The 13,586-nt window shown below is 48.2% G+C and overlaps 1 protein-coding gene across 1 annotated transcript in view; it reads right to left on the bottom strand.

Moving 5' to 3' along the window:
• Window positions 1-8,700, bottom strand: part of PPM1H (protein phosphatase, Mg2+/Mn2+ dependent 1H) — a 136,652-nt gene extending 127,952 nt beyond the window's left edge. The window contains exon 1 of the mRNA XM_061348531.1: window positions 8,398-8,700. Within this exon, the coding sequence (XP_061204515.1) occupies window positions 8,398-8,633 (236 nt within the window). The 5' untranslated portion in view covers window positions 8,634-8,700. The remainder of the gene's footprint in view (window positions 1-8,397) is intronic.
• Between the last annotated feature and the right edge of the window lie 4,886 nt (window positions 8,701-13,586).

Raw genomic sequence — 13,586 nt, 5'->3', positions numbered from 1 at the left:
CTGTCAAGTCAGAAGGTCTCCGAGGACACAGCAATACCTATACCCCTCTACCTCAGCCGCCCTGGACTCCCCCTGAAGACTCTCTTCCCTTTAAGCCTCATTGTGTTGAATACAGATCCCAAACGATGAGCGAAGCTCCAGGTTTGCCACCCTGCTTCATGCCATAAAGGTCTACCTGCCACAGTACACCGACAATCTCTTTTTATTGAAGTTTCAGGGTTTTTTAAGCAGCATGAGTGCCAAGTCACATAAAGGGTCCGTATTTTGGCGATGCCCAACTATGTATTGCCCACACCCCCTCCTGCTCCAATCACTGCACTTGCCAACGTTGGCTCCCTCAACTTGGAGTTATTTTTCTCCTTCCCCCTCTCAGATGCCAGCATTTAAGACATGCTGTGAGCATGAACCAAAGATGTCCCTTAGACTGGTTTTTCCCCAGCACAGCCTGCCCCTGAAGAAGTACTGGGTGTAGCATTTACTTAGAGAACACTAATCTCTGTGGACAAACACCTGCCTTACCTACAATACTGGGAGGCGAAACCACACTCATCTGCTGAAGAGCTCATACAGCATCAATCATTTAGCACTCTACCACTTACAACCACAAGTACCATTGGCAGCATCTACTAAACAGTAAGTGTGCTGCTGGATAGGTGAGCTGGGCAGGAGGTTCTAGCAGTGAAGCTGGCCAAATGGCTGCAATGGACCTGCTGGCCACCTCCTATGTGCTTGAACCTCTGTAATTACCACATAATTAAGCTCCCAGCCCATGTCTGTTGGATCTGGGGGATACAGGGGCTTGGCACAAGCTGTTAATTCTCTCATCAACTGTGCTCAGTATTTTGCACTCCGAACACTTGAAACTATGACCTCTTCTACTCTACCTAACCACTCTATACCACTGTGTATTGTACCTGACCACCCTGAACATATACCTACCAGGTAAATGTAACTGGCCAAATGGGAACCAAGTCTTACAAGTCACCCTTCTGTTTGAGAAGGAGGAAGAAAAAAGTCTTCAGACAGTTAAACAACAAAAGGCATGGTTAATACCCAGCTGCTAAGGCCCAGTAGGACCTCTGGCATTTTAGAGCAAAAAGTTCAATCAGAACAGAAATACAAAAGGGACAGGATAAATCCAGGTAGATGTGATCCAGGAGCCTCAGTCTCCCTGCACAAACACTGTGCCAGCACACACAGCACCTATTTCTACTCCAGCCCCATGCCACAGTCAATTTACTGTGTCTCCTCTGCCCAAATCCACCCAAAGATGTCTCTCTCCATTCACTAACAGTGCTCTCCTACTTCAAGTCTTACCGAGGATGCAGCTCAACACAGAGATGACTTAACACACCCTAAAACGCACAACCCGTATTTCTTCCTTACATGACACATGGACCCCATCGCAGGAATGACCTGTGCTTTGCAGCGCTGCTTCCTTTCAAGGTCGAGCTGAGCGTTTCATTTGATCACATTCACAGGCTCAAACCAGTTTACCCTGAGGGGCACAGCCCTGTCAGATTACATGATAACTGCTAAGCCATTCCCATTTACGCCCTTTCCCAGTGATGCAGCTGCACCTAAGACAAATGAACAAAGCTGGAGAGCTTGAGGATAACATCTGCCAACTGCCACCAGCGCCAAGGCAGAAGGGGCAAAGGAAGGCTGCCTGGGAGGACACAGTCACCCTCCGGTTTCAGAAGCCAGGATCACGCTCAAGCAAGATTTCCAGAAACACATGAGACAGCACTAGCCTCAAGCCTCTGAGGAACTAGCAACACATGGCAGCTTAGAGGGATGAATTTCATACTTGCCTCGGTAGGGATCGTGTGTGCAACTCCGAGTACAATAAAAATACCAGAATACATGATTTACCTGCCCTCCGTCCCCCTTTTCTCCTCTTACCCCCATTAGTTCTAAGAAATCAGAGACCACACAGGAAAAGCCAAGCACACAATAGCAGGAAAAACAACTGTGTTGTCCAAGCACAGAACCTTAAAACTTAGGATTCGGTCCCTGTATTTGTTTCAAACCTCTTGCCAAAGCTTATCCTCACTGCCCCGGCTTCTTCACCTGAAGAACCAGAACATTTACACATGTACACTTTTCTCCAAGGTTATTCCAAGAGTATTATTTGCAAGACAGCTGGCAGATTAGAGGTATTATATACATATTACATGCTATAGTATAAGCTCTTACACAAGGAAAGGGATTTCTGAAGCTCTTAAAATTATCATGAGGTTTCTACAGGCAGTTTTATACGAGCCCAGGCTTAAACAAGAGTCTGGCAATGCGTATTAAAGTTAACGTTATGCATCAAAGAATAATTCACACACAGGAAGAACGTTTAGTTGTCTTTGGGTACACGTATGGGATTTAGCTCATTCATCAAGTCCTACTCTAGTCCATGTTCTGAACTACAGGAAGAATAAAGAAGCATAATTCTATCCAGACAAAGAGAAGTGTAAACAGAGGGCTTTTTTTAAGCTTTAAAAGGAAAGTCATGAATTATTTCTGTGTACTTAATCTGACAAAACAGCCGAACAGAACCAGGTTAAAACAAACTAAAATAGCATTCCTTTGCCCAGGCATACCTTCCTCCTGAAACCTGTCCCAAACACAATGCATGCAAGAAATGTGTTTACCGATGGGTTATGAGTCATTCTCCCAGCTGACAGCTAGAAAGACTGGCTCCCAGAAATGAGAATGTAACTTTCAATTCACAGGAGCATGACTGCGCTGCTGCCTCCTGTTAATGGAAGGCAACGGGGACTAGAACAAGCCACGAGTAGTTGCAAACCCTACAGTATCCTCTGACATCAACATATTGCCCAATCCAATACAAGCAGTTTCTGCACTTGGTTTGCCTCATCTCACTGTAAGCTTTCACGTGCTTCAGGTTGTTATTACAATACTTAATATTTGTATAAACAGTCTGGTCTAGACAGAACATGAAAGGTATTGCAGGTAGAAAAATACCTGTGTGTTATCTTAACTCCCAAAATCAACAGATTCTATGTTGATTGTGCCAACGTAAGATTTATGATCACTGAGAAAAGCTGGAAATTATTTTAATAAAACCTCCAGTGTATTCTCACATATATGCATTCCCTACAAGCTAAGTAACACAGCAGGAGAAAATATGATGCAACATCATCAGCCTTACAAAACAGCCAGTACTTAGAGCAGAAAAAAACCTCCATAAGCTTCTTCCCCATTTTCATTTGGAACTTAAGTTATTGCTATAACAACACGCTACTGTAATGATGCTGCAGAAGGACATAGTTATCACACTTCACCTACAACTCCGCATTCATTACGGGTCAGTAGTCACCACACCACAGAGAAAATGTAATTGCTACTGCAGGCCTGCCGAGCAGATAAACCACAGTATCTCTGAAATGTAACATTATGGAAAAAGAGCCCGGACTTTGCCTCTCATCAAATGAAAAGCACCGCTGGGATAATAAATTGACTTCGTAAGCCAAGAAACGTACACAACACAAAAGTTGAGTTTCTGGCTACCTACCATAACTTGCAACAGCAAACATAAGTGAAGCATCATTTAGAAATCTTTCAAAAATCAATTAAAAAAGGCAGGCAAAATTGTCCTTTGCATAAGGTCACAGATAATGTACAACTGAGACTATCCCCATTTCCCTTAAGTGTATTTAATAGTACCTTTTGATATTGTCCAAAGAGATGGCAGAAAGGTTAGAGTAAAGAGAGGAAAGCCTATGATACAGAAGCAGGCAGGTACAGTCCCATCCCCTGGATTCATACAGTTTAGAAAAGCAGTTATAGTACTGGATCCTGGACTACCAGGTATACACATCCAAAATAGATGGAAAATCACTAGTCTTGTTTTTCCACCACAAGATGCTATTTGGTTGCAGTTTCCCTGCAATTCCACCAGCACAAGCAGCAGGCTAGTCCTTGTCATTTGCAAATTTAGCATCTATTTTTTCATGCCATATGTAGGGAATTCAACCAGGACACGAAGGCTCTGCTCCACCCTGCTCACCCTCTGCCTTCACAGAGGAGTAACGAAACAAAGCAAAAGAGCTAAAGGTGAAAAACAGTGTTCTGGGTAGACTCCAGATGCAGGTGAATATCATCTGAGTCATTCCATGTTATATACTCCACATATGCTATCGCCTCTAGTTGCTGATTACTTTCAGAGTTTAATGCAGGGGCTGAGGGCAGCTTAGCAGAAGCTCTGCAGGGAAGACATCATTACACACTGAAAACAGCACGGAGAAGAAATTCCCCTCCCAGTAAGAGAGAGGGCAACCAAGCAGAAGTTCAGAAGACAGCTCGCGGCTCAGACAGGGAAAGGTCTGGAAGAGCCATGAGGCCTTGGGAGCACAGCTGCCTGTGGAGGGGAGTAAATAAAGTGTCAGGCAGGAGCCTCCTCCCAGCTCCCTTAATCAAATACATCATTTAACTTTTCAGAGAGCAGCAAATCTCCTTACCCCTCCGCATTAAAAGCAGACTTACAGGGATGTTTGTTAACAGACTGCCCTCACCCTGGGTCATTCCTGATGCACATCAGCTAACCACATGCAGTAAAACTACTTTTGATGATGCCCTTGATTAAAGAGCAGAAGTTTATTTCTAAATGAAATGATACCTTTAAAGACAATTAAAAAGCTTGCTGGATGTGGGATACAATTCTCATTTTGCTGCCCCGGAAGGTTTGATGACCATGAGACAAGTGTCTGTGGTGTAAGAGTATCTCTCTGAAACACCTACTGGCCTTTTGCCATCCTGTAGCATGAGGTGAACTGAAATTCAAGGTCTCAGGTTTACCATGCAAAGGAGAAGACGGCAGGACGTTTCAGAAGACAGCTTTCAGGCTGCTCACAAACTAAGAAAAGCTGAGTGCCTATGGGATTCCCACTGAAATTTCAGGAAGCAATGATGTTTTATCCTAGCACCAAGTATGTTTCTGAAGATTTCATTTGCCTGCCTACATGCTTCTCATAATGATCATGCTATTAAAAGAGGGGAAGCTAATAGTAAAAAATAAAGGCTAATTTACATTTCACTGCATAATACCACAGAGATAAGCAGGTAACTTTAAAAATAAGTTAAAATATATAACACAGATGAGTAATATTGCAAAAATATCCATTACAAAGAAGTTCAGTACAAAAGAAGCAAGAAAAAGGGGAGAAGTACTTGTTCCAGGGCAACAAGTCAGACGAACAGGCCCATGCCACAGATGCTAAGGAGAAGTAACAGCGGGATGGGCTTCTTTATCACCCTCTAAATTAGTAAGAAATTCCTATTCTCAGGAATCAAAGGAACGAGAGGATGTCCTGAGAAAAACCTACACATTTTGTGGACTCAAGACTGCTTTAGTCCTGCATGGGAACCAGGTCTAACCCCATGCTGCCTTCTCCAGCTATCAAGGAGCTCGGGTATCATCCATAAACTGGTATGTTTTACAACTAAAGAAAATGAACATTGCAAACACTTTCCTGGGCCAAAGCCTCCGGGTGATCTGTTCTCAGAGCCAAAATTTCTCCTTAGACACAGTAAGACAGATGCTGGTGCTAGGTATAGAGGGCAAATGCACCAACTCAAACCCCTCTGTGTGAATGGCCCGTGACATCAGGACAGACTCAATAAAGGTGGTATGTACTCTCTCCTTACACCTCCTGAGCAAAATCCCTGCCTTCTAAGCCTGCAATAAACAACCCTCCTTACCTTTAAGGAGTAAAAACCTCAGTGCCCAAAGGCATCCCTGCCAACAAAACACTTTTGTTGATTTGCTCAAACATGAAGCCACAGGAGAGGCAATAGCTCAGAGAAGCTGGACCTCACAGCGCTGCGGGTATAGCATGGATTTTCTGATTCCTTCATGCCAAAGCAGACTTGTAAAATGTGTGCTAAATGGCTGACTTTTGTATTAGGTCACATGCTCCTTGTGAGGACACCAAACTTCCTCCTAACATTCTTGCAAGTGCTCACTTGTACTGTAACAAAAGGCCAACATTGCTCTGACAGTTTCCTTTCTAGACTAACTATAGCTAACACAATGCTAATTAATAATAGCATAAAAATACTTCAGTCCCTGCTCCCCCCCCAAAGAAAACAAACTTCAGAATATATGCAACAGTAATTTGACCTTCCTGGTATTTTTCCATTTCTTTCCTCTCTATAATCAAATGTGTTCCAAAAGCAAAATAGATACTTTGAACATACACCTCCAAGCAAGTCTCACAATTATTTTCAGAAAGCCTGGTAATAGCTCAGTAGGAGTAAGAAAAAAAAAGAAAAAAAAAAGGTAAAATAAGTAATATTTGGCAAACCCTGGGTTTGTCCTTCTTTATTTATTAATGGCTGTCACGCTGCTTTGCCTTTGGAGGACAGTGCAATTTTGGCAGCACTACTTTCCTCTTTGCTTCTGCACAGCAAGCATTTTGGTATCTTCCGGTTACAACCAGACCCCATTTTGGAAAACCACACAGATGCTTCTGGGAAGAGACTGGTAACATGTTCACTAGTTCTCTCTCAGGAGTACCAAGCTCTGCTTCATCAGCGCTAGAACCAGTGTAACTGCACTGGGAGGGGATGAAACAAATGAAAACAAAACCAACCCCTTCAAAACCAAACCCAGAGATAAAACAAAAAGCCAACCTTTTCTCGCATAGATAACAACAGGAACTGAGAAAGCCAGTGACTTTTTCATGCCTCCCAATTAACCGAACCTCCCAAAGCTTGGAAGAGTAACAGGTATATGGAAACAACCCTGGCGTGTTGTCCCTTCATGATCACCAGGGCCATTCATCTCCAAACACTCCCTCACAGAAGGTTTCATCCATGGGGCAGACCCGGGAGTTTCCTTTCTGGCACACTCGTTTCTGTTCCCCGACAGTCTCAGGCAAGGCTTGCAGGCAGGATGCGCATACCTGGGAGCCAAAGAACCTCCCTTCCACTTTGTCACCAACTTGCAATTACAGTTACTTGCTGAAAGCCACAGCACCTCACGCAAGATAAAAATAGCAGCACTTACTTGCTTTGGTAAAGAATTGCTTTTTAAGGGACCATTATAGTAGCAGAACAATTAGAGCTTACTTTTAAACATTTATACTTATAGCTCCTAGGGAATATGCTCAGTAGTCTGTTCTTTAATAATCTGATGAGAACAATCCAAATCTCTTCCCATTCCAGCATCCCAAATGATGCAACAACCTCTTAAATAAAGTCAGTGATTGCTCATTAACAATGCAAAGCCTTCACTGTAGTTTTTGCAGTAGTTTTGTTGAGAATTCATGTATGCCTGAAGACATAGCATTCCACAGCAAAACAGTCTGTACCTTTGGAAGAGCTAGCTTAGTGCAACTTGTAACCTATGAGTTGGTAAAGCAATATGGATGGCCAGATCTGCACAAGGCTTAGAGACACTGGCAGAGAGAAACCAAATACTGATTCCTGCTCCCAGTATCAAAGAAAACAAAGTGTCTACCAATACAGGAACCAAGTACAAGGACATGCCTTGCCTCCACAGCTACTCCCACTGTCAGCAGGAAGAGGATCTGCATCCAAACAAACACTGCCCTTTGCCTGGCAGGTATTTAAGGCACTGCACGCAATCGTTTAGTTTAACTGCACTAGGTTCTGACCAGACACCCTCTAAAGTAAATCCTATGACATGAGTGAGTCAGGGCAACAAACTGCTGGGAAAGCCCAGGTTTGGGGTTAGCCTAAGGACTGTTCTTTCAGTCTGGGGCTCGCAGTTCTCAAGTTTTTCCCCAGACTGGAGCGCACTTGAGGCACAAGCACCCAGCCACCATGAGCGAGCACGACGACGGCTGCCAGCGGGTCACAAGGAAAGTGCCCCAAACCCCACACGTTCCACCGCTTCTGGGCAGCAGGAAGCCGTTACACACGCACAAACCAAGCCGGGTTTCCTATCAATGGCCTTTTTCATTCCCGAGTCAAGAACAGAGGCAGTTGTTCACCGGCCGGGTTCACACCACCCTTGGCCCCAGCGCCGTCCCTGCGGGTGGAGGAGCCCCGGTGCTGCCCATTTGTTATCCTTTGCCGGTCGCGTACCGGTCCAGTACCCGCGGAGACTCGCAGGGGCAGCTGACCGTTCGCATCCTCGGGCCTTCCAGAAACGAGATACCCAGGTGTAGAGCTATGGCCGGGGCTGGGCACACGGATCCGCGGATGCCGTTTGCCCCGTCCCACCCTCCCCTTCCCGGCTCCCGCTGCCCGCGGCGCCGCGCAGGCCCGGTCCGGTGCTCCCGCCGCCTCCGGCACCCGCTGCAGGGGGGTCACCCGCTACCGCAGCCTCCCGCTGCCGGTGCACCCGGGAGCGGGCTCATCCCGACGGGCCCGGCCGCGCTCCACCTGCCCGCCGCAGCCGGGGACCGTACTCACTCCGCGTAGCCCGTGGTCCAGGGCAGGCGCCGGGTCTCCTTGCTAAGGATGAGGATGGGGCGGGCGATATGATCGGCGGAGCACTCCACCTCGTCCGGCGACAGTCCCAGGAACTCGGGTCTCCCGTAGGGGAAGCGCAGCGGCAAGTCCGCGCCGCTGCCGTGGTCGGCGCCCGCGCTGCCAGCCATGATGCCGCCCATGAAATTGGCCACGGCGGACTTCACCCGCGTGAGCATAGTACCCCCGCCGGCGGAGCCGCCGCGCAGGGCGGGAAGAGGGGCGCGCCGGCGGGCAGCGCTGCTGCGGCGGCTCCGGCAGCCCCCGCCGCGCTTCCGCAATGGGGGCGCCGCTTGGAGCCGGGCGGGGGAACGGCGGGCTCAGGGGCAGCCGCGGGTCCGCGGCCTCATTGCAGCAGCGGCGGCGGCAGCAGCAGGTTTCCCCCTCCCGGCGCGGCGCTGGGTGAACTCAGCCCGGCGGCGGCGGCTGCTGAGTCATGTGATAGCGCGGCTGGATTTGCCGGGGCGCTTCCTGCTCCTCCTGCGGCACCAGCGGGCTCCGGGCACACGCCGGGCACGGGCAGCTCCCACGCCGGGAAGGGGGGCGGCCGGCGGCAGGTGCGCGGCGGGCGGGGCCTGGCAGGGCCGGGCCGGGCCGCCCCTGGCTGCCTGCGGCGGGGCCGGGAGCGGCGCTGCCCCTTCCCACGGCCGCCGTTCCGTGAGCGTCCCGGGAGCGCTGGGGCTTCGCTGCTGGCTGGAGGGAGGCGGCCGCCCGCAGCGCGCCCGTCCCTGCTGCCCCGCGGCTGAGCCACCCCCCCGGTAGAGCCCTGTGAGGTACGGGCTGTGGGGCAGGGCTCCGCGTGAAGGGTTTGCCGTCCTTCCCCTCCTGAGACGCGTCGGGGATGTTTTCTCTGCAAAATCATGTGCTAGACAGCAGAATTACAAGTCCCCCTCGCCGAGAGGGCGGGCCAGCGGCAGTAGCCTGAAACGAGCCCCATAGCCGGCCGTGGGTTCCCCCTGCCTGCCCATGCCTGGCCGAGGTGGGGCAAGCAGCGCCAGGGTGATCTGCACCAAGCCAGGGCTTCGGGATGCTGCCGTGGAGCAAAAGCGAAAGGAGAGTATCTTCAAATCTGTGTGCATAGATGTTTTATCCCTTCCTCAGGCTGTATCATATTGACCATGTCACACTCGTTTACCAAAAAAAAACACCCCACAAACAAGAGAGGTCTGCTACAAGTGGTGATCACCCAAATGTGTGGCAAGATTGCAGGTTTGGGTCTGCCAAGTTTCAGGAAAACAGGGGTGGAGGGAGCATAACAGGCATATGTAGGAAGCTATTCTCTGTTGCAGGGCTCTGGCAGTGCCCTGTGATGTTACAGTGCTCGTGAGAGCTGCAAGTCTAGCTGAAAGTCAGAGTGACCTGGAAAACAGAGCAGGTAGGTATGGCACGCCAGGAGAGTAGCAGGGAAAAGCTGGTTACTCATCCTACATGGCAAGTGGGGATGATCGGCTGTCATCGAGTTGGCTCATACTGAAAACCAGCTGGTGTTCCAGTGAATGCACACTGCACGGTGTTGAAGACTAAGCCCTGTGAGCTCGCTCAAGTTCAGATTATTAAACAACATCCTGAGAGCTGAGTTCCAATAGTGCCTGTGTTTGCTCCAGGTTCTTTGTGTACAGACATGAGAAATGTAAAGTTGTCGTGACACCAGCTTTTGTGATAAGCGGTCTATTAATAAAGTCTTCAGAGCCAAAAGTAGATTAATGAAGAGGGATGCTGAGAGTGTGTTAAGTGGTACCTGAAGTAGAGTTGGGACAATATCCACCCCAAATTAAATATTACAGATAAAGCTCTCTTGGGAGGAAGGGCTTATTTTTCTTATCTCATGTTTAGATGTTGCCAGGGCTGATGTTATAGATATTTTGAGGAGCAGTAAACCTCTCCTAGGTCAAAGAAATACTTGACATTAATAACTCACCATTTGGTTACAGTGTAATGGAAACCTTGTAGTTCTTCCTTTCATGCATTTGATTTGCTTTGCTTTGCTTCCTGATTATGTTACAGAGGCCATTACTTTCAAGGAAAAAAAAAAACACAACCCACTAAATAAAAAGAAACAAAAGACTTATTAAAATTCAGAGTTTCACCTGGATGCCATAACAAGCAGCCATTCACCCGTATTTCAGACTTACAGGGGAAGGCAAGCCTGCGGTTGTGGGATTCCCAATGCCCCATGGCTACTTGATGTGGTGGTCTGAATCATATTTGATTTGTCTGGTTCCAGTTTATTCCCAGCCCATTCCACCTGAGGACACTCTCTTCATACTTTCTTTTATCTGCTAGGTGGCCAGTGGTTTTCATCAGACTGGCACTCCAGTGCCTATTTGCCTCCCTAATGCTTTAATGGACTTGCCATCTGGAAAATGCTGGAGAAGGGGGACATGAGCAGAACTTGCCATGTATCCTGGAAAGGCTCGTTTTTTTTCCTGTGTAAGAGTAGAGCCCATCACAGGTTATCAGATGTACTGGAGATGCTAAGGCAGCAGACTAAACTTTGCAGAGTTTTTGACCCAAAGACTTTGAAAAATGCCAATGACAAACTCAAACAGAGAGGGTGCAGTGTTTGTCCTCCCAGTCCACCTGCGGTCACTATTTTGCACAAAATGTGAGGGAGAAATGTAAGGGAATATATGTAGGCTTGTTAGAATTGAAATGATTATCTGTGTGAGGTGATAAGGAGAAGCTCAGATCAGACATATGGGGAGACAGCTTAACAGCTCACCACTCAAAACGGTGTGCTGTTTGAAATTCTGTGGGTGGCTGCCTCTGGTACAAGGATGCAGTAAGAATACAACAGGTATGATGCGGCCTCTTCACAAGGAAAAGTGTCTTTCTTAGTAGGCAACTCTTCTGAGAGGCACAGAGGTACCCACTTGCCAACCTGACACCTTCTCTGGAGAGTTTTGTCAGGGATATCACCCAGAAACTACCAAGCTTCAAACAGTCCACTGGCTATTATCCACTGCTGTTGTTGCATGTGGGCACCACTCATACAGGATTAAAGGGAGGGCAGGGACAGGGGATCTTATAATAGGGGTCTGCTACAGGCCACCTGACCAGGAAGACCATGCAGATGAGGCCCTCTATAGATGGATAGGAGCAGTCTCATGTTCACAAGCCCTGGTCCTCATACAGGACTTCGGCCATTCCAGTGTCTGTTGGAGGAACAGCACAGCAGGGCATAAGCAATCCAGAAGTTTCCTGGAATGTGTTGATGATGACTTCCTTCTCCAAGTGATAGATTAGCTGAGGATAGGTGCTATCCTGGACCTTGTTCTCACCAACAGAGAGGGGCTGGTGGAAAATGCAAAACTCAAGAGCGTCCTTGGCTGCAGTGACAATGAAATGATGGCATTCAAGATCATCAGGGCAGTGGGGAGAGTGCACAGCAGGCACACTGCCCTGGGCTTCAGAGGAGCAGACTTTGGCATCTTCAGGGATCTGCTTTGTAGGGGATAAAGCCCTGTCAGGAAGAGGGGTCCGAGAAAGCTGGATATTATTCAAGGATCACCTCCTCTAAGCTCAGGAGTGATGCTTCCTGACAAAGAGGAAGTCAGACAAAAACACCAGGAGGCCTGCATGGATGAACAAGGAGCTCTTGGACAAACTCCAACACAAAAAGGAAGGCTGCAGAGGGTGGAAACAAGGACAAGGTAGCCTGAGAAGAACAGAGAGGAATTGTCCAAGCAGCCAGGGATAAGGTTAGGAAAGCTAAAGCCCTAATAGAATTAAACCTGGCCAGTGACATCAAGGACAACAAGAAAAGCTTCTATAGTTATGCTTATGGTAAAAGGAAGACTAGGGAAAATGTAGTCCTTCTCTGGAAGGAAACTGGAGTCCTGATTACCTGTGATATGGAGAAAGCTGAGGTACTCAATGACTTTTTTGCCCTGGCTGTCACCAGCAAGAGCTCCAGCCACATTGCCGGAGTTTCAGAAGGCAAAGGCAGGGACTGGGAGAATAAAGAACTGCCCACTGTAGGAGAAGATCAGCTTCAAAACCATATTAAGGAGCCTGATGTTGCACAAGTCCATGGGACCTGATGAGATGCATCTGCGGGTCCTGAGGTGGATGAAGTTACCAAGCCATTATATATCATATTTCACAAGTCATGGCAGACTGTGATGTTCCCACCTACTGGAAAAAGGGAAGACCCAGAGAAGTAGGTGCCAGTCGATTTCACCACTGTGCCTGGCAATATCGTGGAGCAGATCCTCCTGGAAACTATGCCTTAGCATATGCTCTTAGAAAATGAGGAAGTGATTGGTGACAGCCAGCATGGCATCACTAAGGGCAGATCATGCCTGGCAGACTTGGAGGCCTTCTGTGACAGGGTTACAGCATTGGTGGATAAAAGAAGAGCGACTGAGATCATCTACATGGACTTGTGCAAGGCATTTGGCAGCATCACACAACATCCTAGTCTCTAAACTGGAGAGACTTGAATTTGATGTATGGACCACTCATTGGGTAAAGAATTGGCTGGATGGTCACACTCAAAGAGTTGAGGTCAATGGGTTGATGTCCAAAGTGTAGACCGGTGACAAGTGGTGTTTCTCAGGGGTCACTGTTGGGACCAGTGCTGTGTAATATCTTTGTCAGTGACATGGACAGCAGGACTGAGTTTGCCGATGACACCAAGCTGTGTGGTGCAGTTGACACACAGCAGGAAAGGGATGCCACCCAGAGGGACCTTGACAGGCTTGAGAGGTGGGCCCTTGCATACCTAATGAAGTTCAACAAGGCCAAGTGTAAGGTCCTACACCTGGCTCGGGGCAATCCCAGACACAGCTACAGGTTGGGCAGAGAACTGGTTGAGAGCAGCCCTAAGGAGAAGGACTTGGGGGTGCTGGTTAACGAGAAGTTCAACATGAGCCAGCAGTGTCCACTCGCAGCCCAGAAAGCCAACCATATCCTGGGCTGCATCAAAAGGAGCATGACCAGCAGGTCGAAGGAGGTGATCCTGCCCCTCTATTCTGCTCTCCTGAGAGCCCACCTGCAGTTGTGTGTTCAAGAGAGACATGGATCTGCTTGAGTAGGTCCAGATAAGGGCCACAAAGATGATCAGGGGGCTGGAGCACCTCTCCTATGCAGACAGGCTGAGAGAGTTGGGCTTGTTCAGCCTGGAGAAG

The sequence above is a fragment of the Neopsephotus bourkii genome, unplaced genomic scaffold, assembly GCF_033783945.1.
Source record: "Neopsephotus bourkii isolate Nb327-2 ecotype Australia unplaced genomic scaffold, CSIRO-AGI_Nbou_v1 NB_359, whole genome shotgun sequence".
Classification (NCBI taxonomy): Eukaryota; Metazoa; Chordata; class Aves; order Psittaciformes; family Psittacidae; genus Neopsephotus; species Neopsephotus bourkii.
Note: the sequence above shows the minus strand (reverse complement) of the source record. Positions and strands in the feature narration are given on the sequence as shown.